Source organism: Trachinotus anak, unplaced genomic scaffold, assembly GCF_046630095.1.
Source record: "Trachinotus anak isolate AG129_WGS33_773 ecotype Australia unplaced genomic scaffold, CSIRO_AGI_Tana_v1 ptg000019l, whole genome shotgun sequence".
NCBI classification, from domain to species: domain Eukaryota; kingdom Metazoa; phylum Chordata; class Actinopteri; order Carangiformes; family Carangidae; genus Trachinotus; species Trachinotus anak.
The window spans coordinates 5,738,932-5,765,513 of NW_027273870.1; the positions used below are offsets into that span (position 1 = coordinate 5,738,932).

General features: G+C 40.4%; 1 protein-coding gene across 1 annotated transcript; it reads left to right on the plus strand.

Moving 5' to 3' along the window:
• The first annotated feature begins 9,338 nt into the window (after positions 1-9,338).
• slc2a15b (solute carrier family 2 member 15b) lies at positions 9,339-25,063 on the plus strand. Its single transcript, XM_071504877.1, has 12 exons — positions 9,339-9,790; positions 11,355-11,453; positions 15,222-15,382; positions 15,506-15,630; positions 16,563-16,708; positions 17,261-17,393; positions 17,595-17,782; positions 20,391-20,501; positions 21,307-21,408; positions 21,922-21,997; positions 23,206-23,333; positions 23,883-25,063. The coding sequence occupies exons 1-12, from the start codon at positions 9,746-9,748 to the stop codon at positions 24,108-24,110; spliced, it is 1,542 nt and encodes a 513-aa protein (XP_071360978.1). The 5' UTR covers positions 9,339-9,745; the 3' UTR covers positions 24,111-25,063.
• The last annotated feature ends 1,519 nt before the right edge of the window (positions 25,064-26,582 follow it).

Below are 26,582 nucleotides of genomic sequence, written 5' to 3' on the forward strand. Positions count from 1 at the left end.
CGAGCATTATGGGAGTCATCTCATCCCCTGGGTGAATCAATAGGTGCCATATGACAGTGGCTCACCCATCAAGTGGCGCAGTGACTGGGGGTGCTGCTGGAAATTTGCTTAAAGCCTACACCAATTAACTTCAACATGACAGATTCAGGCAGCCAATGAGTGAGCGCTTTGCATTCTGCCGCCTGCCCGACTCTGTGGGTACAGAAGGGAAACCTCAGCTGTGAGACGGATGGTGAGCTGCTTTTGTGTGTCTTCCTGCACGCACGCATGCATCAAGCCTTGTACATTTGCGTGTGCATGCTAAGATGAGGCGTGTGTATGTGTGTGTGTGTGGGAGGGGAGGTGGTGGTGGGGAGTAAATCTGCAGTGATTCAGGCCCTGCTCTCGCTCCTTAATGATGATGTCAATCTGTGAAAATGCACGCACACATTGGAGCTGTCAGGGCCTCATCAATCAGAGAGGGGTTTGTCAAAGGAGCCCAGGCCCAGATTAACGAGGCGGGGACAATGACAGCGGCCCATTTGCATAGAAAATTACCCTCATCTTTAGGAAAGTGATAGCGCCAAGGAAGAGAGGCTGACAATGGGGATGTTAGCGGGCGTTGTTGCGGCAGTTATTGAGGAAAGAAAGTACTTTGATCTCTGATTTTGTATTTAACTTGAATGTAGGAACATAATTAGAGAACTGATTGTAACATATTTCATGACATTTACTCTTGAATACAAACAACAAAGTTCCTGTTACATTTCAGCTGTGATAAATGGATTTAATAGGGTTTATCAAGGCAAATAAACTGAGGAGCCTTTGTGCTTTTCACTGCTGACTCTATCCTCAAACCTCCCCATAGAGGTGCAACACTAGCACAGTGTATCCCCCCTGCTGCCCATTTGCTTTCCTGCCCAAATGAGACAGTGATGAATCAAGTGGGTTTTAGTTCTGTTTTTATGAACTCCTCCAAGAATACACGCCGAGTCCATCTTTAGCCGCAGTTCCAGTGAAAAGCTCCTCCCTCCCAGCTCGCTCCATTGTCAGGCAGAGGAGACAATGGTTAAAGCTACATATTAACTCGGCCTGTTGTTCACAGCCATTCGGCTCTGCTGCCATCTGGCTGAATTGGCTCCTCTCTCACTGACAAACAGGACAGTAAGGGTCAGGTCACCTGCAGGGACAGGCCAGAGTACATTAAGGCGTAGTAGCTGAGCTCCAGTGTGTGTGTATTCATGAGTGTGTGTGTGTGTGTGTGTGTGTGTGTGTGAAAGAGGGTATCAAAAGGAGAATTGTTTCTGTTGATCATGCAGACAGTGTGTGTCGTGTGGGAACTGTGATTCAAAGGCAGTTTGTGTGTGTGAAAGTGTGTGTGCGTGCATGGGCTCGTGGGTGTGTGTTGGTCGAGTTTTAGCACAAGTGCGTGCATTTACATCTGCACCTGTGTAAGAAAAGAAAGTGGCTGCACACAGTTTGTGTCATTGTGTTTGTCCTTTCACCACCACAAGAGAAAGTGTGTGTGTGGTTGTGTGTGTGTGTGTGTGGTGGCAGGGGGCCTTCCTCACTGAGCGAGAGCAGGACAGTTAAGGTGTCACCGTCATGATGGAGAGGGTCCTCCTTCACAGGAGGCCAGCAGCTGCCAGGTTTTCAGCAGCTTGTGCGGAGTCCTCCACATAAGTTAGTGGTCAGAGGTTTGGGTAATGTGTGACGAAAAACACAAGATTTACAGCAGAGGTCAGAGGTCGCAGGTCAAACTGTGGAAGGTCAGAAGGTGCACCTTCTCTCTCGCTCACACACACACATTCACACTCCAACAAACTGAGGCACTTCTGAGAGCTAATGCTGAATAATGTTGTAATGCATTTGGTTTACTTTTTATCCCCTTTCAGTTCGCTCAAACTACTAATGAAATAAACATGTGCTATATTTTTAAACTACCTGTAGTGGTATCTAACAATGCAGATCATTTATTTTTTATTATTACAATTAAGTTTCTATTTAATTATTTTCCTGTTTGATTATATTTTCTGCAAGTTTTATTTAAATGTAGTGTTTGTATCCTGAACTCCCTCTAAAAATCAGGAACAGCAGATAACTACTCTCTCCCCGGGAAGTTATAAGAAAATTACTCACCTGTAAAATAAAGTGCTCTGTTTCTGGTGGAAAAATCCTACAACAGTTCATTTATTTTGTTGGTATGGGGTGAAATGTAAATGTAGTGAGTCAAAAACACTGGAATATAGATCTCCCCCAGGTTTCTAAAATTCCCCAAATTTCCAAAATAAGCAGATAGCAGGGATGATAGCTACAGCCGTGCTATCTGCTGGATACCAGTGGAATTAAGGAGAAAATGATTTGGTTTTTCACAACAAAGATTTTAATATTCCTTTGTCACCTTTACAAACTAAACCAAAATAAAGGACCACATGAAGAATAGATGCTTTAGTCCTTTCTTCTGTATTTCCAAACTGACCTTTAAATCTAGTTAGAGAAAAAGTATCTCCACAAACTGTATTTAAGGACAGTAAATAAATAAATAGCCTCATTAATCACCTCTAGATCAGAGTACACACTTCAACACCCTGACAGTCGACTTGGCATTTCCCCCCTATTACACTGTCATGAACCAATAAACACCCGTGCCAGTGCCACTCCACCAATCAAACACCTGGCATCTGCAGGTCGTTAGGGATGACGACGAATCAGATCCCTCGCTCACGCAGGGGAGGGGGAGTCGGCTCCATGCCCGGATCCTCCTAATCTCACCAATGGGAATGCAGCACTCCTTGTAATCCAATTAAAGGAGCGTAAGCGGTTTGTTAGACACTGTGTGTTAATGTAAGCACTATCCAATATACTCTGGGCTGGTAACAGCATGGCTGGGGATACACTTTGGTCTGTGGAACATAGGAGTCGTATACAGCTGGAGGGGCTGCTGCGGTAATATTAGGATCAGCAGATTTCCATGGTATTTGCTTTGGCCTTTTGGAGTCTCATTTGTACCATCTCAAACCAGGCTTGTGAACACAGCAGAGGGGGGAGAAGGCCTAAAGCTCTCAGAATGATAATACTGCTGACCTTTGGTTGTTCTTCTTCAAGCTTGATGACGAAGACAAAAGAGATTTAGGAGATGAAGAATGAGAGAGGTCATCCACAAAGTCACTGACCAAACCTGTTTACCATGTACTTTATATTGTTTATATTATATTCTAAAAACAAGGATGCATGTATGGTTCCTTGATTGCATCCTCTCATTTTTATTCAGCCCTATTCACTCTCTGACTGTACAGTCGTGCCTGTTAATTGCATTTTACTGTAGATTTGTACGATTTGCAGTCACTGCAGATGTTAAGATGATTTTTTTTTTTCTCACGCTGGCACTTCCCATTTCCTCTGATCCAGCAGATGCATGTGAACACTCTGCATCTGACACAGAGGAACTTAATCATATCTTCTTTTTTTTTCTCCTTCCCAGATGCGGCGAATTGAACTTAATTAGATGCTACATCACCTCAGTGAGGGGCTGCATGGCAAATCTTATTAAGAAAAAGCAGTGTGTTTCTCCAACGCTCACTGATTCCTTTACATCTTGGCGTCTGTGGGAGAAAACCCCGCCGTGGCGTATTCTCCAGCCCCTGTAACTAATGACGGCGTTGCCCAGATCTGACAGTGAGCTGTGTCTGTATATTGTGCTTAATATCATAATAATAATGAGAGCAAATTAGAACAATCAATTTCCGTGGCTGGTTGTTGATTGGAGGAGGAGGTGGAAGTGACAGGGGGTGATCCATCATCCTCTGCCAGTCACATTAAGGAGAGCGCCGAGGAGCAGGTGGGCTGGGCTGGAGGCCAGCCGCAGCCAATGGGAATGGGCAAGAGGGGAGGAGGGAGATCCATTACACCCAAATCAAGTGCTAATGTAGCTGTGAAGTGGGTAAAACACAGAGCAAAGGAAGAAAGAGGATGACAGGGTGTTGCTAAGACTTATGACTGGTTCAAGTGGGCTCTTGAGTGTGTGCACATAGTTGGGCACATTTGTCTAGCTACCAGTCTGTGCATCCTTGAGCAAGAATCACCACCAGTCTAAACAAAGCCTTACACAGCATTTTGTCCTTTGTCTCAGTCCGTAATCACAGACACGCTGCCATCATGAACTGAGGCTCACGTCCCACAAGAGGTCACTAAAATCTCACTTCCTTACAATCCTCCAAAGCTCTCTGTCTCCCAAATGTTCAGCAGCACACCGAAGCAGTTATGTCACAGTATAATCTGTTTATTTGCAACCGCAGTGTGTAAACGCAGAACCTCAATATGCATGTGAAATACCAGATTTAAAATTTTCTGCCATGAACAGCTGACAGTACTACAAACACAGGGAGATTACTACAGCCGAGGTAACAATTGGGAAAACAACTAGCATGGAATTGAGGCTTGGTTAATGACAGTCACTCCACTTCACGGCTTTTAAATGTATAAACTGTGCCAAGTGACCTCACACACTCTTGCACAGATGCACACTTCATTTCCCCAACTCGCGTTCATCACACACACCAAGAAACACAGCCATCACTCAGCAGTTAATGTCCCAGACTCCTGTTGGAGCTGCTCAACCACAGCCAGAACTGGTCAATTTTCGAAATCTGAGAAAGCAACATTAAGTATATTTCCACCTTTTATCAGCTCATGTTGGAGTCTTTCTCTCTAATCCTGTTTCTGCTAAACGATGGCATGGGGCGAGTATATTAGATTTCATCAGCTGCCATCAATCATGGCCGCACTTAACACGATCAGCTCCCCAGTTTATTCAGAGTGAACAATGGGGGACGGGCACGTCCCGCCTGCAACAGAGTAAATGAGGAATTTAAATACTGCACAAGAGACTACGGCGGCTCAGAGGGGGCTGACTGATTAAAGGCCACAATATCTGCTTTTCTAGGCAGACGATCTGTCAACGGGATGCAAGAGGAGGTTTATTGAAATAATGGGCTGCTAATGTGAGGTTATTCTGCACTTGCTGCAGACACACAAATGCTTGTGAGGATACTCGCTGTAGCAAAATGCCTTTCCAGTGTATGTGCACACACAAGACCGACTGACAAACAAACACACATGGTCTAATTTTCACACATGCGCAGGCACACACCATGTCTCCCAGCACAGCATCCCCTACTGTTTGGTATTGATGGGTAATTTATCAAATGACATCTCATTTTCTGTTGAGATGAAATTAAATCACATACTTCCAGATCCTGATTATGATGTCCCTCTTGTAAATTATGTCAGCGACACATTTCTTTTTCATTTCTTTTCACAGTTTTTTTTTTGCTAGCGTTCAAGTGTGTCTTTGATTTCTCACCCAATCCTTGTGTTAATGACCTGATATAACTAGATACTGAGGATGGTAACAGAGTCCAGAGGCAGAAAAAGCTTTGTGAAAGCTATTGTGTGTAAAGGTCAACACTTTGGATTGATGTGCAAATGTCTGGGGAAGAAAAGATATGAGTTTGCTTTTTTTTTTCCAGCTCTTGTACAAAAAAATTGACCACCCACAAACCCTGAGGTCACATTAGTCACACTGTGTCTTCTTTGAGGGGACATCTGTATATATATCAGTAAATAATAATAACTATAATATAATATAATACATAAATATATATAATTGTGTTATTGTAATTGGTGGCTGATTGTGAAGTGACTGACTGATGTGTCTGTTACAACCTCCAATCTTGGCCGTCATCCAAGAAAGCCTGTGAGCAACAAATGAGTGTAGGCCTGACATTGATTAAGCTCCATCAGGACACACAGAGCTCAGCCTCCTCATTCACTTTCAACAATGCAGCTTAATGGGTGAACCTGCTCTCAGATGAAGTCCTGTCTATCTGATGTATCAGTGTCTTTGGTCTTTCTTTAGGAAAATGTAGACTTCACTAATATTATTTTCTGATGCTCAGTGATTACTGTAACGATGAGCAATTCATTATTATACCCTGAAGAAACGTAGCATAAATCATTTGTATGACTTATTACCACAGTGTTTTCATATGTACATCATCACTTCTTTTTTATGTATCTTAAACTATTGTAAATTTTGTTGCTGATGCTCTGCAGCTTTTTCATGAGCTCTAAAAGCTGTGACATTTTGTTGCAGCAGCACAAGGCAGTCATCCAGCATGCAGCCACCTGACCGGAAACAACAGTAGATGTTTAAAGCTGCACTAATCAATATTTTTATTTTAACAATGGGTCAGATGACTATGTGAAATGTGTTGCTTGTAATCATAAAGTCACAGGGAATTTATGACCCATCTTTGGCTTTTAGCCAAAGAACTCAGATGAACCAAGTGTTCACCACCTACCCAGCAGCAAATGATAGACAGACAAAGTTAGCAACTAGCCTAGTTTAGCAACTAGTAAAATAAATTATTGGAGCATTTAGCGCCTAAAAGAGCAGGTATTTCCCCCAGGAGTTGGTGGACATCAAAAAGAAAGATTTTTTTACACAAACATGACTCCAAATAAATAAATGCTAGTGTTGCCTTGTGTCTGTTTGCTCATGCTGGAATTGTACTGCAGACTGTGCAAAGAGGGCAAACTGATGGGGTCTGGGTAACTGTTGGTTGCAGAGTAGCTGACATACACGCCTCCAAAAGCTCAACAACTAATTTTGTGGACCTGTGCTTGCAGCCTGGAGAGATATACTTCCAGCTGTGTCACCACACCAACTTTATATGGCGATAATATGTCAGCATTGTGTTTACATCTTGTTGCTCTGTCCCCAAGTGGCCTAAGGAAAAAAAAAAAAGAATCATCAAAAATAAACACAGTGGCAGGGACTCAGATGCTGACATGTTCAAGCTTTAATCCCACAAACTATTTCAATGTGAAAGAAAGAAGAGGACTTACAGAATGCAAATACATTTATTACAGTTCTGTGGGGTAAGACTATAGGAAAAGGATCAAAATAAATGAAATATAAAACATAAACACATAGTGAATTAAAATAATTAAATACATGCTTTGGAAAAAATGCCACTTATTTTAATAATAAAGTTATGACATGCACATATAGAGGTACAATAAACCTATAAAGTCTTTTAAGTGTGGTTATTGTTGAAACTGTCTTCAAGGTTGATTAACCTCTGGTTATTTCTGAGGTCATACTTGGTTATGGTGACTAAGTTTTAGTCCTTCTGTATTATTACAAAACGCTTGTTCAGATTTACTTAACAAACTGTTAACTTTGTCATCATTTGGAAGGGAAAAAACAGATCTCTCCACTGTATTCACTCATCCTGTCTTAAGAATAATTTGTTTTGTTGCACTAAAGTCTACTCCTCCCATATGGCGTCAGCCCTCCAAGTTCTGTTCCTGTTCGCACATAATTGATTTTTTACCCATAAGCAGCATGCTGCCATTGACATTTCACAGTGATAGAAGTCATATGACACAAGCCATTTGACTTGCATGATAGTCTAACCTTGGTTCATTGGGTTAAAGTTATAGAGGCACAAGTCTTCATTGGCTGTGTATCTGAGGTTACTATGTAGGAATCTATACTGCAGCAGGTAATAGTGAGTGAGGAGAAGTGTGATGGAGGCAGCTTTAGGCAGGTGAAAGAAAAGACAGAAAGAACTGCCTCTGATTTCTACAACTCATCCCCACATCATAGTATTAATTCAGTACTATTATACACTACTCAGTTTTCTCAGCGCATTTAGTGTCAAAATTGTCCACTTGAGATCCACGCTTGGTCCTTTGAAAGAGGCACTATTAAACCTTTTCTGCCTTTTATAAGGGCAGCTCATTGTATCTGTCTCTTGCACAGAGTTTAGGCATTGGCAGCTTTATAGAGAAACAGCTCAGTGCAACTTTGAGTTTGAGTTTTTCTCTCATGTGGTTGCATTAGAGAAAACAAAAACTCAGTCTACCATGAAATCACTTGAGAGTTACAGTGCAAGAGTCATATGTGAAGCAGCAGACACTGTGACCAAAGCACATTAAGAGATGACCAGATAGGAACATATGCAAGAAAATCATGTGTGATGCAGAGGATATCAGTTTTCTTTGTTAGCTCAAGACAAAATCTGTTTTGAATGAGGGTGAGAAAGATCTTGCTAGCGTGGAGGCTTTATCTTTCTCTTTGTGTCCACAAGTTTAAATTCTATTGGTTGAATTATTTGTAGACAACATTTCAGATTAAAAGCCAGAAACGAAACACTAACAATACAGTGCTAGAATAGGTAACACAATAAATGAGACCAGGATAAGTCCAGGATAAACCTTAAACTCTGTAAAAGGTATTTCTGGTCATCGTGGTGTGATATCTTTACAGTGCAATCAGGAATGACAAAACAGGAACACATAACATCAGGATTTTTTTTCTCAATGTTTGAGCTGCACTGGAGTAAAAAAAGGGGATGAAAAACCTTAGATGTCCATATTTAACCTTATCCTTTCTTATCCTTACATAACCTTACCTACTTATGGCTCCAGAGTTTGAGCGCTGTCAATCAATCGATAAATTGTGAGCTGAAATCTATGTCTATTTGTCACCTCTTGTTGCAGGTGGCATCCATAGACTGTACATAAAGATGGACTTCAGAGAATGCCTTTTTGTGGCAACCATATGCTCATCCACCTGTCACTCAAAGCAACACTCCCTCACTTATGCGGAAAATTCAGCCTTAATAAAGTTTCAACGGGTGAGTTATATAGAAATTCACCCCCTGTACAATTGTCCTGAAGGTAGAAATTAGTTAAAGACCAAAACCGTTTTTTTTTTTTGTACCAAGCTGCAAATATGTTGCAAAATAAAGTTGGGCATTTTAACATGAGAGTCTATGAGGACTGACTCACTTTTGGAACTGCACTTTTTCGCACGAACACGTTAGCTTTACCTTTTTCAACTCTGGAGGTTGCCACTTGGTTGCATCTCTAAGGCTTCTAAGCAGTTCAATCAAAAAGTGATTTCTCTGCCAAAGTTTTCTTTTTTTACATTTATCCCTTGACCCCTTGTGAACCACAGCTTTAATTAAACTATTTGAATGAAGGAATGACCAGGAAACTGTACCTGTACCATATATCTCCAAATTTGGTCTCATTACAATGACCTGTTTTAATCACCTACTTTATTTAGCATATTAGTCATTCTATGGCTATCTGCTTAATGCTACAGACATGGTGTGTTTTTTTACACTGTTTTTTTTTTTTATAACTTGGAAAAAGCACTTATTATTAACAGAGGAATAAACAAAAATGAAAAGCTGTCCATTTTATTTTTGATGAATATTTTCTTGTCTTGTTCAGTCTATAATCTAATCTTAAAATGTGTAGTGTTGGTGCTTTAAGGTGAGATCCTCCTCCTGGGTGAAGGTGCCCCAGGATCTCAGCCATGTCTACCCATCCTGGACAGACCCCTGGACACGGTTAACCATTGACTCTTTGGCGACAACTGTGCGCATTTTGGGGCGCAGGATGAGCCTCGTGGCTCATGTGATCGCTGATGGAGCGGGGAAAACGACCCACGGCCGGGGACGGGCCTGCGCTGCGCTGCGCTGCGCTGCGCTCCGGCGATTGGAGATTGGGAGTTTGACAGGCTTGTTCATTCCGCCCATCAACACGACACGCCTCCTCTGTGACACAGGAGCATGGCTGAGAGCTACAAATGAGGGATGCGGGGTGAAGAGTTGAAAAAGTTGTGGAGCTGTTTCTCACCTCGAACGAGCAGATCACACGGGAGGAGGAATTATTTATGACTTAAATGGCGGAGGAAGTGCTTCTGGAAAACAATGGGAAAAACAGCGCGGTGAGTGCTGAGTTAAGAAATCTCTATAGGCTTTTTTGAAATGTAACCAAGATTCATAATTAGTTGTTTTCTACTAGGTTTATTGCTCAAAGTATACAATATTTTTCATTTAGCACTTTCTAGTCACTGTTTAAAAAAGGATCCAACATTAACAATTCATATTAATATGTATGTGTATTTTAGCCAACCATCATGGATCCGGTTCAATGCTCATGGAAGATGCTGCCTTGGGATCTTGGCAAAGTTTGACAGGATGTCCAAATTCACACATCCAAAACAGCCTTTCATTTCACCTAAATCTATCAAAAAAAACAAACCAGCAATAAAACTTCAGTAAGAGTCTTAAGCATTGGTGCTCAGAGCTTTGACCAAATGTAACATGTGAAGAGCTGCACATCTGACAGATAATAAGGCCAAATTGATGTTGAGTAGGCAGCATTGTCTGCTATGAGCTATTTTCACGTGTAATCGTCTAACTCTCTCCACCAGGCTAAATTAGGTTTCTTTAAGACATGTGTGCTGTCATTGTTCGGTCAGAGCAGAGGCTTCCTGCTCTGTCTGCTCTGACTCTTTACATCAACTCTGCAACATCAGTTCACATCAGTTCATTCATTTGACTCTAAACAAGCACGTGTATATAAGGAGCTGGGGTTTCGTAAACCTTTATTCTGCCACAATGAGAGACGTTGTTGGGGATATTATGTGGCCGTTCCTCAGTGCTCCATCTGAAGGTATGGACCTTCAGAAACATTATAATCCTGCTGACCCTCTGCCTTGGAGGTCAGCTAAGCTCAGTGTGCTGGAATTTAGGATGGCAGCCAAGAGGGTAGCTCCAGGCCATTCCTAATGAAAATACAGTGGACCACCTCTGAGGGGGGCTCATGTGACTTTGGATATTTATGTGATGTTTAACATTCGTATGCCCCCCCCCCCCCCCCCCCCCCCCCCCCTTGCCATCTAGAAACTCCAGTTGCCATATTTTCTTTTACAGAAGCTCATTTAGGACCTGAACAGTAAATCTGTTCTGTTGCTATGTCCAGCTCATTCAAAGTGCTTCTAAATGTGTTCATGATAAATGGAGCAGGCTCATGGGATCTGGCCTGTGTCAAGTTATCGGTTTGTTTCACTTCCTCTGATTCAGTCACGTGTTGCTCAGTGCCCGTACAGCTTTGCTGAAAAGTCCAAAGCTCACAGACTTGTATGCAACATGTACCCTTAGTATGATGCTGTTAAATACTCATACAGGATAAGCTAATCCCTGTACAGCCTCACACAGGTCTAGGAAATGAAAAGCGACATAGCATTTATTTGTAAGCATTAAGATAGTCTATAACAGATCTTTTTTGTAGAATTCATGAAACTTATTTTGATAATGCCCATTTCAAGTATTTTGTATTAGAAAATCAGCTGACTGTGTTAAATGTACACACATTCTACCTGAGTTTGTCTAAATCACTTGGTATAATCTTATTATAAATTTAACCTCAGGGTTTTTTTTCCATTGCTTTAATTGTTGCTTTTTTGTACATATTCTCACTTGTTTCTCTCGTCATCTTTTCCTTAGCATCTCACAAAGTCACTGCTGGCGGTGGCCTTGCTGGCCTCCCTCGGCAGCTCCATGCTCTATGGCTACAATTTGGCAGTGGTCAACTCTCCTGCACAGGTTTGTGTCACTAAAACATCATCAACATCATCATCATCATCATCATCATCATGATAATCGTCATTCTCATTACTGTCCTGATCATCGACCCAAGTGCTGAAATAGTTTTCACATTTTTTCTTGGAGCATCAGTATCCCCAACACTGGGGTGAGAGTGGATGACAAAGTTTAAACTGCCCTTTCAGATGTTAATAGATATAGTAAAGATCAGATTGTGGTTCATTGTCATGTGGAGTCATGTGAACCAATTCACCATGTCATCGATGTTCCGTCGTTTTTTTACCCATCATGTGCTGTTTTCTGTACCACTGATGTTGGATTTGTTGCGGCGCAGTGACTAAGCTCTGAACCATTCCTGTTTGGCCATGGATGGCCCTGCATTTAACCATGTGAGCTTCACTGACACATCTTGTGCCGGTGTAATGTACTGCTCCGAGGAGGGTTAGCTGCTGTAGGCCTGGTTAATATGTGATTCGTCACTTTCAAACTTTCCTCATCTCACACTCTCGTTTTCATTGTCTTTCCCCACTGGACATGGCCAGTTTCCAACTTTGGTTTTCTTAATTTGGTGCATTCTTTAACGAGATAATTGATAGATATATACAAATAACACTGGGGGCCTTGGCATCTCTTGTTTAAAGCTATTAGCTGATATGTAAAGTTTTTATCTGGAGGATCTTTCAAATATTTCTGCACTTTTGTTTGTTCAAGAGATGCGGAGAACCCTGGTGCACTCTGCATTTTACTTTCAAGATATTCCCTGTCCCCAGGTTGGTTGTAGGTCAGATTGTCATGATGCTGTTTCCAGTACCGACATCATGTGGCACCCAAAACAGGAACATTTACATATTGCACATAGTGGCTTTAAAGAAGACAGTTAGATAGTTTGAGAAATGTGCTTATTTACCTTCTTGCTAAGAGTTAGAAAAACTGGAACCACTTTCATATCTGTGTAAACCTAAGTCAGGAGGTGATTAGCTTAGTTAAGCTTAGCATGAACCTGGAAACAAGAGGAAGCAGCTAGCAAGGATTAAAGTAAAAAAAAAACAAAAAACAAAACAAAACAAAAATAAAACACACCAACACCTTTAAAGCGTACTTGTTATCTAACTGTTTCATTTGTACACAAACAGAAATGTAAAAAATGACCATTTGTGGTTTTTAGTTATGTGCTGTAACTATTTCTTGGCATGGCTAATGTAAGATGAAACCTCCAAGCTAGCTCTTTCCCCCTGTTTCTTATGCTGAATTAAGTTAACCGCCTCCAAGCTCCAGCTCCAAATGTGACACATGGACATAACCGTGGTATCAATCTTCTCAGCTAATTCTCTGCAAGAAAGCGAATAAGTGTATTTCCCAACTATTTGTTTAATAAAGCTAGGTTTATTTCTCCCCCGAGTAGTGTTAGCCATCAGAAACAGCTGCGGCTGAAAGAGTAGCATATCCTGGTAAAACTGAGACAATCGCTCTGTGTCACACATAATCTGAATAATCTACTGCTGCTATGGTGAGGTCAGATCTTTAACCATGGTCCATGTGACTTCAGTGTCCTTTACAGGGTTCACTGCTGTGAATCCTATGTGCTCAAAATCAAATTTTAGGTTTGGCATAAGGGTCAATTAGTCGGGAGGTGAGAGACCATTGTTAAAGTAGTTTTTCATAGGATACCTAAAATGTTAATGATCTGGCTTTGTGTGTTTTAGTAATCAGTTTACATTTTAGAGAGTTAAACTTAGCTGACTCCTCAACTGTTTATTTTAGATTATAGCAAATAGCCAAAATAGCAATGATTTAAGGTTTGAGCACCAATACAACAATCTGCTTTTCAGTCTTTTAAATCATTTTGTTTCAATAAACCTTAATTGAAATGTATTGGCCTTGTAATCTAATTTTGTCTTAAAGGTTGAAACTGGATTTGCGTTCAGTTTCAAGCAGCTGAACAAAGGTCAAGACCAGGTCACAAGAAGTTTCATAGTTCCAACTCTCTTTGTCTTTAGTCTTTAATATGAATTGACATCATGGCTAATCACTCAAGCTATTGTTCCAACAAACGTCCATACAGCTCATATGACCTCGAAATACAAACAAAGCAAAGAGGGTTGTTGCAAACATTCAGTGGAAGTCAGATGATGAGATGTGAATTTCCCTTCTTGTTGGTTATGAACTCTTACTGATTTTTTACCATATCACATGTGTGTCAGTGAGTTCTCAAGACTTCCAGTGCTCTATTTTTGTGCAGGAAGATTGCATAAGGTGCAGGTTTGCACCACCTCTCCTCTGCCCTTTCTTTGCCATGTGCTGGCACACACATCACTTCTTAAGCATGGAAGTCATGAGTTGCTATTTCTGCACTGACATAAAGTGACACTGCAATAAATGAACAGAGCAGAACAGAAAACAATGGGGCTCCTGCTGTGAGAATATTTGGGTGACAGGAAATGGCAAATACTGATAAATAAGGCAAGATTATGCACAAGAGATTGCTATGGCACTCAAAATTCACTTGGTAGTTGGAAGATGAAGAGTGACTTAGAAACATTTTTTGATTTGGATTTATCATGTTTGGCTGATACCTGATCTACTTAATAAGATTGATATTCCTGCCAATTCTGCTATCCAGCAAATTGGATCTGTGCGTCCTTAAATCCAGCAGCACACTGCAGTTTTAGTGTCAGGGCTGACTGTGTTTTGCCTCATCCACTGTCCACTGTCTGTCTAATTGAACAAGGTCATACATATAATAGGCCTCTTTAACCTCTTTTATGTATATTATGCATCATCAGTTTCACTTTGATACATTCTTCAACCACTAAACTAAAATATTTGGCAACAAGGCTGTCAGGGCTGAGTAAAGATGATGGCCTTCCTTTAAAACAGCAGGTATATGTTCGTTCTGTAGATTACACACACCAGATCCACTCACCAGCACCAGGATCCTGCAAGATAATAATTATAAACATTAACCTGTTCAGTTATATGTCCTCACTCTTCTACAAACTAATGCAAGTATATTGATAAGTGTTTATACTAAAACCAAACCTTATTTTTCTCTCTTGTTTCAGTTTTTTTGATGTTTTCCTCACAGAGTAGGGATGAATTGTGTCTCTTGAGATAAATTAGATTTAATGTAATGGATTCTCCAGCCCAGTCTGATCTCAGTGGAGTCTTCACTGTCAGATAAACCTGAAAGAAATCTGATGGATATTGTTGTTGGCCCTTACAATACATTTTTGTCACACCATAGGGATAGCCATTCTCATTTTATCAAGCATGTTTATGACCTCATTCTCATCAAATTTGATTTGACTTTGACGGTGGGGGCTTGATCAACTTCCTGTCGCATGAAGATGCCTGCATCTCTTCATCCCATCCCCCAATGCAGCTTACACCCAGTGCTGTGGAAATGGCAAGACTAATGTTGACATTTAGATGTGTGACACTGTGGGAAATAATTAATGATGTTGTGTGTGTAAAATTGCAGCGGCACTATTTTTACTATATGCTCCAGGTCTATTGGAGTAATAGACATACTGTCCATGATTCAGGCTCAGGGGCTCCATTGTGTTCTTACATTGCTGGGAGATTGAATATAATAGCATTTATATTTTTATATCTTATGCCTGTCTTTTATAAAAAAAAAAGGAGGCAAAATAGGGTTTTTGGAAAAACAGAATAGGATGTAGGCTGTGAAATTATAATAAATGCATTTACCTATTCTCCTGCTGCGTGTTGAGATTAACTTAATTAATTTATTCTGTCTTCCACCAGTTCATCAAAGACTTCTACAATGAGACAATGGTTGAAATCTACGACTGGTCTCCAGATGAGGAGCAGCTCACCATCTTGTACTCCCTCACTGTGTCGATCTTTGCTATTGGTGGGATGACGGGGGCCCTGCTGGTGGGCAAACTTGTTACCAGATATGGAAGGTAGGTGTTCGTGGGTGATTTTTATGTATATCACCTATGGCATGAGGCATAACTTCTGGCAGTTTTAAGCATCTTATTCATGAAGAAAGTTGAGTGAAGAGGGATCACTGTGTGTCCAAACAGGAAGGGGACGCTGGTGAGAGCCAGTGCACTGGTGTTTATAGGAGGGGCTATGATGGGCTTCAGCAGATGGTGCAAAATGCCTGCGATGGTCATCTGTGGGCGCTTCATCACGGGCATACACTCAGGTAGGCCTGGCCTAAGTGTGTCATATTCAACAGAAACGTTCAACAGAAACTTCATTCAGTTTAAGCAAATGCAAAAAGTAATTTTTTTGCAGGTATCTAGACACAAGGCTGCAGACATTTCAGACACAAATAAGTTGCTACTTGTTTTGTGTACTATAACCTATGGGGAGCAGTTTAATTTGCTTTTGCTGATTTGCAGTTGTTTCACTTGAATTAGTCGTCCTTTATTATGACATAGCCTCTAATGTCTCAGTTTTGTTCAGTAAGCCCTTTTCATACCCCAGTCTTTTCTGATATTTATTGCATTTCGTTTGTATAGAAAGAATCATAAAGTGTGAGACTTATTTTGCATTGTTGTCCTGTGCATTTTAACATCAGCTTTTATCAAGACAGAGACAGGCTTTTAAAGCCTTACATTATAGGAGCTTTTGTAATTTTGCTATTGTGACATGGTCAGTATTAAGAGTTGTTTACTTACCAGTCTTGCCAAGAGCCTCAGCTATTGTTGTGTTTAGAATAGAAGAGGCTGTAATACACAATCTGAGCAGCGCTTCCTCAGAGCAGGGACTCGCCATCGGAAAGTGATGAGATGGGCTGATTGGGCCGGAGCTAGCTGGTAAGGATGCTAACTTCAGTAGAAGAAAAGAATTACGTTTTTCTTGACTGGTGAGTAAACAGCTGTTAATTCTAACGTTTGCTCTGTAGCAATAGGAAAACTTAGGAATATTAGATCATTAGAACTAAAAACTCCAACACTGAATCATTTTTTTCCAGAAAGTAGACAAGCTAAAAAGTACTCTGGACACTTAAAAAAGAACATAAGCTTGTGTCATTGTGGATAAAGTATGATTTTCATCAAAATGAAACATACATGTGAGTTCTGCTTATATTTGCCTGTGTTTTCCCATAGTATTCACACTTTCTTTCAACAGGTATCTCTCTCAGTGTGGTGCCAATGTACCTTGGTGAGATCGCTCCGAAGAACCTGCGAGGCTTCTTGGGCCTCGTTCCCAGCATCCACATTTGTCTGGGGGTCTTCATCGCTCAGGTTCTGGGGCTCCATGAACTGCTGGGAAAGGTACTGAAATCATTGAGTTTGAACTCTGGTTGTGATTTTGAGGTTCAGACATTAGCTCAGGCAGGTGGTCTTATCTTGAGTCTAGTCCTGATCTTGGCACAGGCTGAGAGATTGTGATCCAAACATGAGCAACAGCACAAGGGGCTGCAAACAAAACACTATAACCCGGAGAAACAGCTGATGTATATGCGTAAGTTGCATTGTACAATATGTGAAGGGGCTGTTCTACAGTTATGTCCTGCTGGCTCTCTAGCTCTTGCCTGCTCGCAATGTTTTTTCCTTCTATTTGGTAGAACTTGATCAGGTGATGCACTTTCCATCTGCCCTCTTACAATATGTCCCATAGAGAGGTGGGAGGGGTACCAATGTGTAGAACAGCTGCACAGAAAAATAAAGCAAAGACAGACAGGGACTTTCCTGCCATTCTCTGCTCCTTGGTTCATCCCATTTGAAGAGGCTTTCAGACCTTTTTGACGTTATAAAGGTGATGAGTGCAACAGTGAAAGCTACTGGTTGTTACTTTTAGTAAGGTGTTGTTTTCTTTTCATACAGGAAGAGCACTGGCCATTGCTCCTGTCCCTGGTGGTGTTTCCTACCCTGTTCCAGGTGATGCTGTTGCCGTGGTTTCCAGAGAGTCCGCGGTACCTGTTAATAGAGAAGGGAAATGTGCATGCCACCATCGCAGGTTAGAAAGTGGATTCTTCATACTCTTCGCTTTCCTAAATTTATTTTTTATTTTTTCGTTTGATAACATGTAGTAAAGACTGGATCATACTGTGTCTTAACAATTAACATTTATTAACAAATAACATTACTCTATTATAGCTTAATTGTTAGTTTCATCTTTATTGTCAAATTTGAAAAGCTTTTTTTTTCCTTTCTCTAGCCCTGAAGTGGTACCGTCCTAAAGGAAACATCCAGGCAGAAGTTGAGGAGATGCAAGAGGAGCAACGCTCTTTGTCCTCCATCCAGACCATCTCTGTCCGGGGTCTGCTCATGGACCGCTGTGTCCGCTGGCAGGTCATCACCATTGTGGTGGTCAACATCGGCATGCAGCTGTCTGGAATTGATGCGGTGCGTGGAAGAAACATTGTGGGCCTGTTGGCTTTTGCGTCTTTATGCATTAGCGGTTGTGTGTATGTGTATGTGTGTATGTGTGTGCATGTGCTCACATTTGGATGTGCAAGAACTGTGCAGTTATCATAAGAGAGTGAGACCTATTGCTACAGTTCCCAGCTGTGCTCCTCCCATCTGCACCTCCTCCTGTTCATACATCACAGTCCCACATGCAGCCACTGAGTGACTAAGCAGGGGGCAACAGCACCACGCCTCATTATCTCCTGGTCCTCTCTCTCAGTGTTACCCCTCATAAGAAGGTCCACCCATTCACACACAAAGTCAAACACATCTTTGTACTCATTGCTCCATGGGGATGGAAGCTCTAGGCATGCTGGCTCACATGCTAGTATCATTTCCCAGCAGGGCTACACCCTGCCGAGTCCCACCATCCCAGCTGTTGTAGACAGGAACACTGGAAGGCTTCAAACGTGCATGTGTCCATGTAAGCCTAAACTTTGTGTGCAATAGAGCTGTGGCACCAAACACTAAATGAGATGTCTCAAGAGAACTTGAAGTAAAAATGTGCATGTTTTTCTTCCAGCCTTGGGTATTTATAACTGTATTTTGTACAAACCATTTCTCAAAAAGAAAGGAAAGAAAAAGAAAAACATTAGATTTTTTCACAATATTTTTAACACTGATTTTGTAATTGTTATGGGAACCAAGTTGGAACTACTCAACCTAAGACAGAATCTTGAAAGAACTATTACATCCATCCATCAATCTTTAAGTTACTAGTGTAGCTGTCTGGGCATTCATATCATAAAGCAGCAGCCCCACATTTTTTGTAATTAACAGAAAACACTTAAACAGAGTGCATACAACATAATAACATATTATTTTTCCTGAGTCCTTTTATTTGCCAGCCAAACAATATTAAGACGTGGATGGTATAGTGGTACAGTGAAAAACTGTCTGTCTGTTTAGGACACTGACTGCAGAGTTGTTGGATTCAGGAGTACCACTGTGAATTTTCTCCTTGTCCTGGAGGAGTTGACCTGTTTTTACATGATTGTTATTGCCATCGGGAGAAGTGCAGGCTCCTGAGACAGATGCTACAGGCTCTTTGATTCCAAAACATTAAAATCACTTTCAGTGTTTCCAGGGTTGGCATGAACTCATTTGAGTTGGTTTTGAATTAATGCACTAATTACACTTGGTCCCATCTCCTCTTTTCAAGGGAAGTTTATCAAGACTCAACTGTCAGAAAAAAACTGTCACATTTGGTGACATGAGAGTGATATAGCAGCACTTTTGCAGATGATGTTGTCATGTCTTTTGCTCTTAAATGCTCTGTAATACAAATCAAAACAGTCTGTAGTGGAATGTGAGACGGCCAGAGATAGGGGGGTTGCAAGAGTTTGGTTCTCTCCTTGGCTTAAGGTATCTGTTTCTATCAGGCAGGACATGGAAAGCTAGTGGAAAGTGAAGGAGTTTAGGCAATGGTGCTAATTGCTAATTGCAGTGGGTTAGTTTCAGGTAGATTCTGCAATAAATAGTGGAAAAACAAAGCAGGTACTTGATTTGCTGGTAAGTCTTCATCCTGATCCTTACCTATGGCTATAAGTTTTCAACACGGAATACAGCAGGTCACTGTCATACAGGGTGAGGAGGTAAATCGTCCAGGAAGACCTTCAAGTTCAGTTGCAGATTCTTTGAATTTAGAGGATTCAGATTAGTCAGTTCAGAAAGAGTGTCTTTAAGGTGCCTTCCTTGGGCTGTGTATCTGGGTGAAGACTTTGATGTAGACCCAGATGCACAAAAGGGATTATACCAGTCAGCTGGTCTAGAAACAGCTTGGGTTTGACCTGGGAGTCTCAGAGGAAAGTCTCAGAGGAAAATGTGTCAGAGCTGCTCTGTTTAACTTGCTGCCACAACAATACACTGGATGGATGAAGAGGACAAAATAGATAGTCAGACAGCACTCAGATGAGTCCTTTGTATAATTGTAAAATGTCTATTTTGATAGAAACAACATTGGATTTCAATTTAGTGAGGAAGAACTTGAACCCAGTAGTATCCACTCATACTCTTTTAAGACAATTCATATGTTCAAATCAGTGTATCTGGTCCCAACTCTTTTGACTTTTTCTAATTGTTTGTGTATATTTCTAGTTTTTGATAGGTCTGTGTATGCACATGTGCTGCAATGGTGATGAAATGCTCTATGTATGGTTACTAAATCAACAAGACAGCATTTAACTGCACCGATCACGATCTTGTCCACACCTCATCAATGATGGATGTTGCATCAGCAAAGTGTGATTAATGAGAATACACAAATTAATTTCAAGGGGAGCACTTGTCAGGAGTCCATACTGATGAAACGCTGTATCTCAAATGCATGAGTGATGGTCGGTCTGATGATAATGATCACGATGATGAATCTTGTGGAAACACTAAATAAGCAGACCGACTTTGTGGCTCCTTGAGAAAAACAAAAAAAAGACGAACTTTGAGTTTCAAAGCATCTGTGTGAATGTTTTTTGTGTGTGTGTGTGTATCTGCTGTTGGTCTGACGTGTTCATCATATTCATTAACTTCATGTCATTGTCAATTTCAGATCTGGTTCTACACAAATGATATATTTCAGAACGCAGGAATCCCAGACCCTTATATTCAGTACACAACCGTGGGAACTGGTGCCATTGAGGTCATCTCTGGGGTCCTGGGGGTGAGTAAACATCATTACACTTTAAATGCAGTAAGATGATATTATTATATCTGTATATCTGTATTCATATAGTTTACAGAAAACTGTCATAAATATCATGGAAAGATTCAAGTATTTGCTGGCTGAAGTTTCTGAAATGTGAGGCTTTGCTGCTGTTCTCAGTTTTTTTTTTTATTAATATGACCAGAATATCTTCAGGTTTTAGAGCTTTGATCAGACAAAACAAAAAAAAATTGGCAATGCCATTTTTGATGATGGGAAAATGTTAAAACTGTTTTTAAGATGGATCAGTCACGTAGTCATGAACGATCAGATACGTTTGACATGTTTTGATAGTTTTTATGGTACTTTATTGTATCATTGTGTTTTTTATTGTTCTTTATGTGTTTTCTGTTTTGTTGTGTACATATGTGTAAAAGCTCATCTAAAGTAGGGCGTTGCAAACTAGATTAATTTATTAATGTTGTAGTATGTGGCACTGCTCCATGCTACATACCTGTTCCTATGACAATATTCTTTTGTTTCTCATTTTTTACTTTGACTTTGTTTATTTATTTATCAGGGAGAGCACACATTAACATTAACATTGTAATATAGATTTGCCAGATTTAGGCAAAAAGCTAATGATTGACCTATGTGTTACATGAAATGCACACAGGATTTCAGGGCTTCATGTCTGTGTAGTAGTAAACATCAAACAGGCTGAAACAAATGTTCAGAGGATGAAATTGTTTCTTCTTTTTTGGATGATGTCTAATGTTGCCAGCCAATCACAACAGGTCCTGCCTCTTTGTCCGTCCTTTAGTGTTTCACTATCGAGCGCGTGGGCAGAAGACCTCTGATGATTGGCGGCTTCCTCTTCATGGGACTCTGCTGTGTTGGGATCACTATGTCCGTCCTCTTCCAGGTACAGTGTCATCTAATGTCCTGCTGGTGTAGGAATATATTATATTAACTTGCAGATTGTGGCATAGGGCACAGAGTGTAGTGCTTTTAAGGACATTACCAAATTTACATAATTTACACAAACTGAAATGTGTCTAATTTATGAATGGTTTCCCACTCAGTCAACATTTTTGTTCACTTTTAATTTTAATTTATCTATTTCTTTAGCCAAAAAACATCTTTAAGAATAAACTTGAAAAAATAAAATGACAAGCATTTACCAAATACCTTCTCTTCAATAAACAGCCAAGGGACATTGGGAAATAACAATACAAACAAGGAAGTAATTGTATGTAATTATGAAGTAAATATCAGGAGCCCACATGGTACTCATCATGTTTCTCAGATATTACATTATGATTAAAACCATCTAGTATAGTATAATGAATAATTGTAAAAGAAAACTGTGCAAATTGTTGACTAATGTTGACAACTCGTGACTTCAGACTCATGACTTGTGTTTGTCCAATCACAGGCGCAGCTGGCCATCATGCGCTACATCAGTGTGGGCTGCGTAGTTGGGATCATTGCTGGCTTCTGCATAGGTCCAGGTAAACATCTTAGTGAATCTAAGACCCTCTCTGCATCGCACCTGAAAACTCTTTCAGACCGCACATGACAGTACTGGATTTGAGCAGTCCTGTGTGTAAGGTAACACTGCTCCCTGGTGGATGCTTGCACAATAGCAGGCACCGAACCTAAATCGCAGCATCTCTCCCTCCTTACTCCTCCTCTGACTGTGAAGAGATATTGTATTTCATTAGTCTTGTAAATTAGGAAATTATAACTGCCACACTACATCCATTTCCGCAGCCATTTGTACTCTGGATGAGTTGAGTGAAGTGAATTAAGAGGCAATAGTTTACAACATTGGGAGCCACGTTGAGTGGACCTGCGAGGAAGATGAATTAGAACGAATGTGGTTTACATCGCATCATTCGTCAAGCTGGCGAAATCTATACTTCGGCACACGGACGAGGATTTCTGTTGCTGCAATTAGATTTTTAATGGCTCATTGTTCGTAAGCTAGCCGTGATGAATACGATTTGCTTCACACAAAACCTTGCATGCCCAATGACACCACCCATACATACCACAGATGTTGACAAATTATGGCCTAGTTATTGGCTTGATGATATTAAACCTTCCTCTATGCAATTATCATGCACAGCTAATGAGGATATCATTCAGAAAGCTCATCATTAGAGCTTTTACTAATGTATATTTCTCCTTCATAGCTTTTACGTCTAACAATGAAGAATTGTGTGTTTAAAGCTGAGACAACATCTCAGAGATCCTATATATCAAACTAATGAATTGCGCAAGTCCAGACTAAGCTATTTTGTTTCTTGTGGTTCGGAGTTGGAGTTTTGCCAACTTCACAAACGTCTTCCTCTCTTGTCAATCTATGATCGCTGAGTAATAATGATCCACATAATGAAGTACATGCAGAAAAAGGAGTGTAATATAACAGCACTGGGGCCTGAGAAATGTTTATCATTTCTGTTCATGTTCTGTTTATTTTGAATGACTGCCAAAGAATAGTCCTGAGTGGGAATATTGATAAACTAATTGATGAATGAAGACGCGGATGTTAATTTCACAACACCCAATAGATTCATACAACTGTGCTGAGTGATTAAATGTGATTTGTATTGTGACGGCTTGATAGGATGCCTCGTTAGATCAAAACAATGGATGAGAATGTTGCTGTTATCAAAATAATATGAAATAATACATTTCTGTCTCCTCTGTGTAGCTGGTGTGCCGTTCCTGATCACTGCAGAGCTGTTTAAGCAGTCACACAGGCCGGCTGCCTACACTGTGGCCGGTTGCCTCAACTGGTTGTCCAACTTCACCATCGGCTTCGTCTTTCCCTTTCTAGAGGTCAAAGCAAACTTATATTCTACTTTCAGTCCCATTCTTTAACAGCAAAAGTCAAATCATTTTTCTCAGAAGGTGTTTTACCTTAACGCATGTGACTTTTGAAGAAAAAAGATTTAGTTTGTTTCTATAGGGATTTTCACTTCATGCTGATTTTCCATCCAGGGTCTGTTGTGCGTCCGCTTGCAGTGTTAGATGCAGGGCAATAATGATACGGGCTGTCTGCTTTAGTCTAAATAGAGGTGACTCCCCAAATACCAATAAAATTCCCAATTAAAATTGCAACCTTGCTGTCGTTCATTGTCCTCAGCGTTGTTCCAGGCGAACAAACCCAAAGGACAATGTTCTGTCCTGTGGGAAGTGACGACGTAAACCTGCACGGTCACAGAGCTGAAAACCACATTGGTTTGATATAAGATCATGTGGTCCTGAAGCTTTCTGTTTTGATTTCACAGAAATATGTAAAAAGAATGTCAGGGGAGTAATTATTTTCTTCAGTCCACTATTTATATTCTTTTAATCACAATTGCACTTTATGTCCCTTCACTACAGATGGCTACAGGTCCTTACTGTTACCTGATCTTCTGCGCAATCTGCTTGGGAGTGGCTGTCTACACCATCTTCGTCATTCCTGAGACCAAGAACAAAACCTTTATGGAGATCAGCCAGATGTTCGCTGCCAAGAACAACATACTTGAAGAGGAGTTGACTCCCAACGGTCATTTGAAATTGGCTATGATGAACGGCTATGGAACCCTTGGCCAACTTGACGAGAAGTAAGAGCCCGAGAGGAGGAAAGAAGAGGTGGACCTACACGTTAGTGATGGTTTCCTCTCTTAGTGTGGCAAAAGGTAAACGTAGGAACTGTAGCCACGAGGAGATCCGCTGCTTCATGTGAAAACTACAAAGACCAGCGCACACGTGGAGGTCTCATACACAAGCTCACACAGAAAGGAAAGATGGGCTTCGTCTTAACAGTCACTCTCCACTCATAAATCCTGTTTTAAACAGTTCATTTCTAGTCAAAGCGTAGCTCCTGTACATTATGTGCAGTAAAAGTCACACGGTCATGTGTTTCAAATCAACCGTCAGTGACATTTTAATCAATTTCTCGGCATCTTACAGCATGTTCATATGAGCGGAGTTGGTTTCTCACAGTGCTCTCAGGCGTTTTAATCTCTGTATTAGTTCCACTTCTTCTGCAACGCATCCCATGATCACTTTATTGTTCATATTTAATGTTGAATGACATCCCTTTGTTGCTCGATACAGAGTGAATATAAATATTCAGTGACATAACAATAACTCAGAGGCAGTGTTTCCATTAGCGCACTGATGGACACAATGAAAACCACTTCTCTGGTTAAAGGTCAGAAGGCAACATGTGAATAAGAAAATATTTACTGTTATTATATGTTTACACTGTTGAGCTCAAGGTGAATGTCTTGACCAAGAACTTGAGCTTGTGTTTGTTTTGTCTTTCGGTGATTTTTGTGTCTCTTTTTACATAAGAGAGCTGGATATTGTGGCTACTGTGGTAGTCATTTCATATTTCTAGTCCAAAAATATGCATATACATGTATGTAAAGCTTTATAATTTATCAATATATCAAAGTATTTGTCCAGGTGTTTTTAACTGGTGTATGTTTTACAAGACGACTCTGTGTAATATAATATATGGTGGAGTGACAATGAGAGATGTAACATAAAATGAAGATGTTTGAACATGGAAATCTGTCGCATCTGTGTTATTCTGCCGTGCTGAGATATAAACTGTTTTTCTGACTGGTCTGCATAATCACAGACAAACAGGAAAATAAGAGCAAGCATGCTCACACTAATAAAAATAATATTCATATACAGTAAGCTATATTCTAAGTTTACTCCACTGTACCAGCAAATGCAAAGAAGGGCCAGCATTTCCTTCATGTTTCATTTAGCTGTGATACCAATAACTGGAAGCTGGCTCCAAACATAGAAAATTAAAATAGAGAAATTATCATTATCTGGCATTATTGCCTCTCACCAAAAACAACCATAAACATAACACAATAACACTTGCAATTACAGCACAAATACCCATATATCATGAAACAAATACCCAAATAAAATGTGGGCCTTAGACAATCACAACCAAAATGATTCCCAGTACTGATGTAATAAAAGAAAATTGTAGAAGAAACACTAAAAGCCCGAAGAAGCTGTTTACTCCAACTGAACTAAAACTGTAGACTGAAAGCCAAAACAAGAAGGTACCACTGTCACATTGTTACTAATATCTTTATTAAAGGTTAACAAATCACATATTTGTAACGTGCAAAGTTCATTCTCAGTGAAAACAGCAGTTCAGAAAACAGGTCTCACCACAAGGTCAGTTCAGTAGGTGCTCTGGGACTTTCAATTATATTACATGACATTTATCAACAGATGGTGTTTGCCCACTTCCTGTTCATGTAAATTGTCCAACATGAACAAGAAAGTTCAAAATCTCTCAAAGTTCCACCAATTCCATCCGCTGATGAAGATCTGAAGTGACCGAAAGCTCCAGAACAGCTACTCAATGCACCTAGTGGTGAGATAACTTTCTCAGCATTCACAAGTGCTTTATAGAGTCTGTATAAGATATTAATAAAAAGAGCTTTTAGTTGTGAGAAGGCAGTTTGTCTGGTATTTATTTCTTCATTTGACAACAACACTTTGATAAATAATGGTCTGAGTCATCAAGTCTGCGGTTATAAAGTCATGCTGTTGGAGGATTGGGTAACATGAATAAAACCATCTTCTAAATGTTTCATAAAGAGTTTCACATTCAGGATATGACTGACTGGAAGCTGATAACTCACAGACATCATGTGACCTTTTGATATCCTGAAGGAAGAACGACATCTCTAAATGTCTTAAAGCTCTGTTGTAAACGACCAGTCAACACACTTGGAGCTCTTCAGTATATCGATCTGTAATCTTGTTTTCTGTCTCTGGTTCCTCCAACGAATAACATGCTCACTGACTGAAGAACTGCAATTCAGCCCTCAACATGTAAATGAAACATTTTTCTAAGAGGTTTTGTTTTTCAGCTCAAACTGTATACTGTGATCGCAATGTGAAGGGTCTCAGAAATAGCACTGTGGTGTTAGTGGGTGACAGTGCCATCATCACGGCTGCAGTTCTCTGCCATGCTCTCTCTCTCTTTGCAAATTTGCCGTACCATGTGTATGGCAAATCTGGGAGTCATACAGTATGTTGAAGGATGGG

Excerpts from the sequence above, each read along its gene's own strand:
- slc2a15b (XM_071504877.1), top strand. The coding sequence starts at position 9,746 with ATGGCGGAGGAAGTGCTTCTGGAAAACAATGGGAAAAACAGCGCG. Across the intron at positions 15,631-16,562 it reads CATCACGGGCATACACTCAG|GTATCTCTCTCAGTGTGGTG; the intron begins GTAGGCCTGGCC and ends TTCTTTCAACAG. Across the intron at positions 20,502-21,306 it reads TCATCTCTGGGGTCCTGGGG|TGTTTCACTATCGAGCGCGT; the intron begins GTGAGTAAACAT and ends TCCGTCCTTTAG.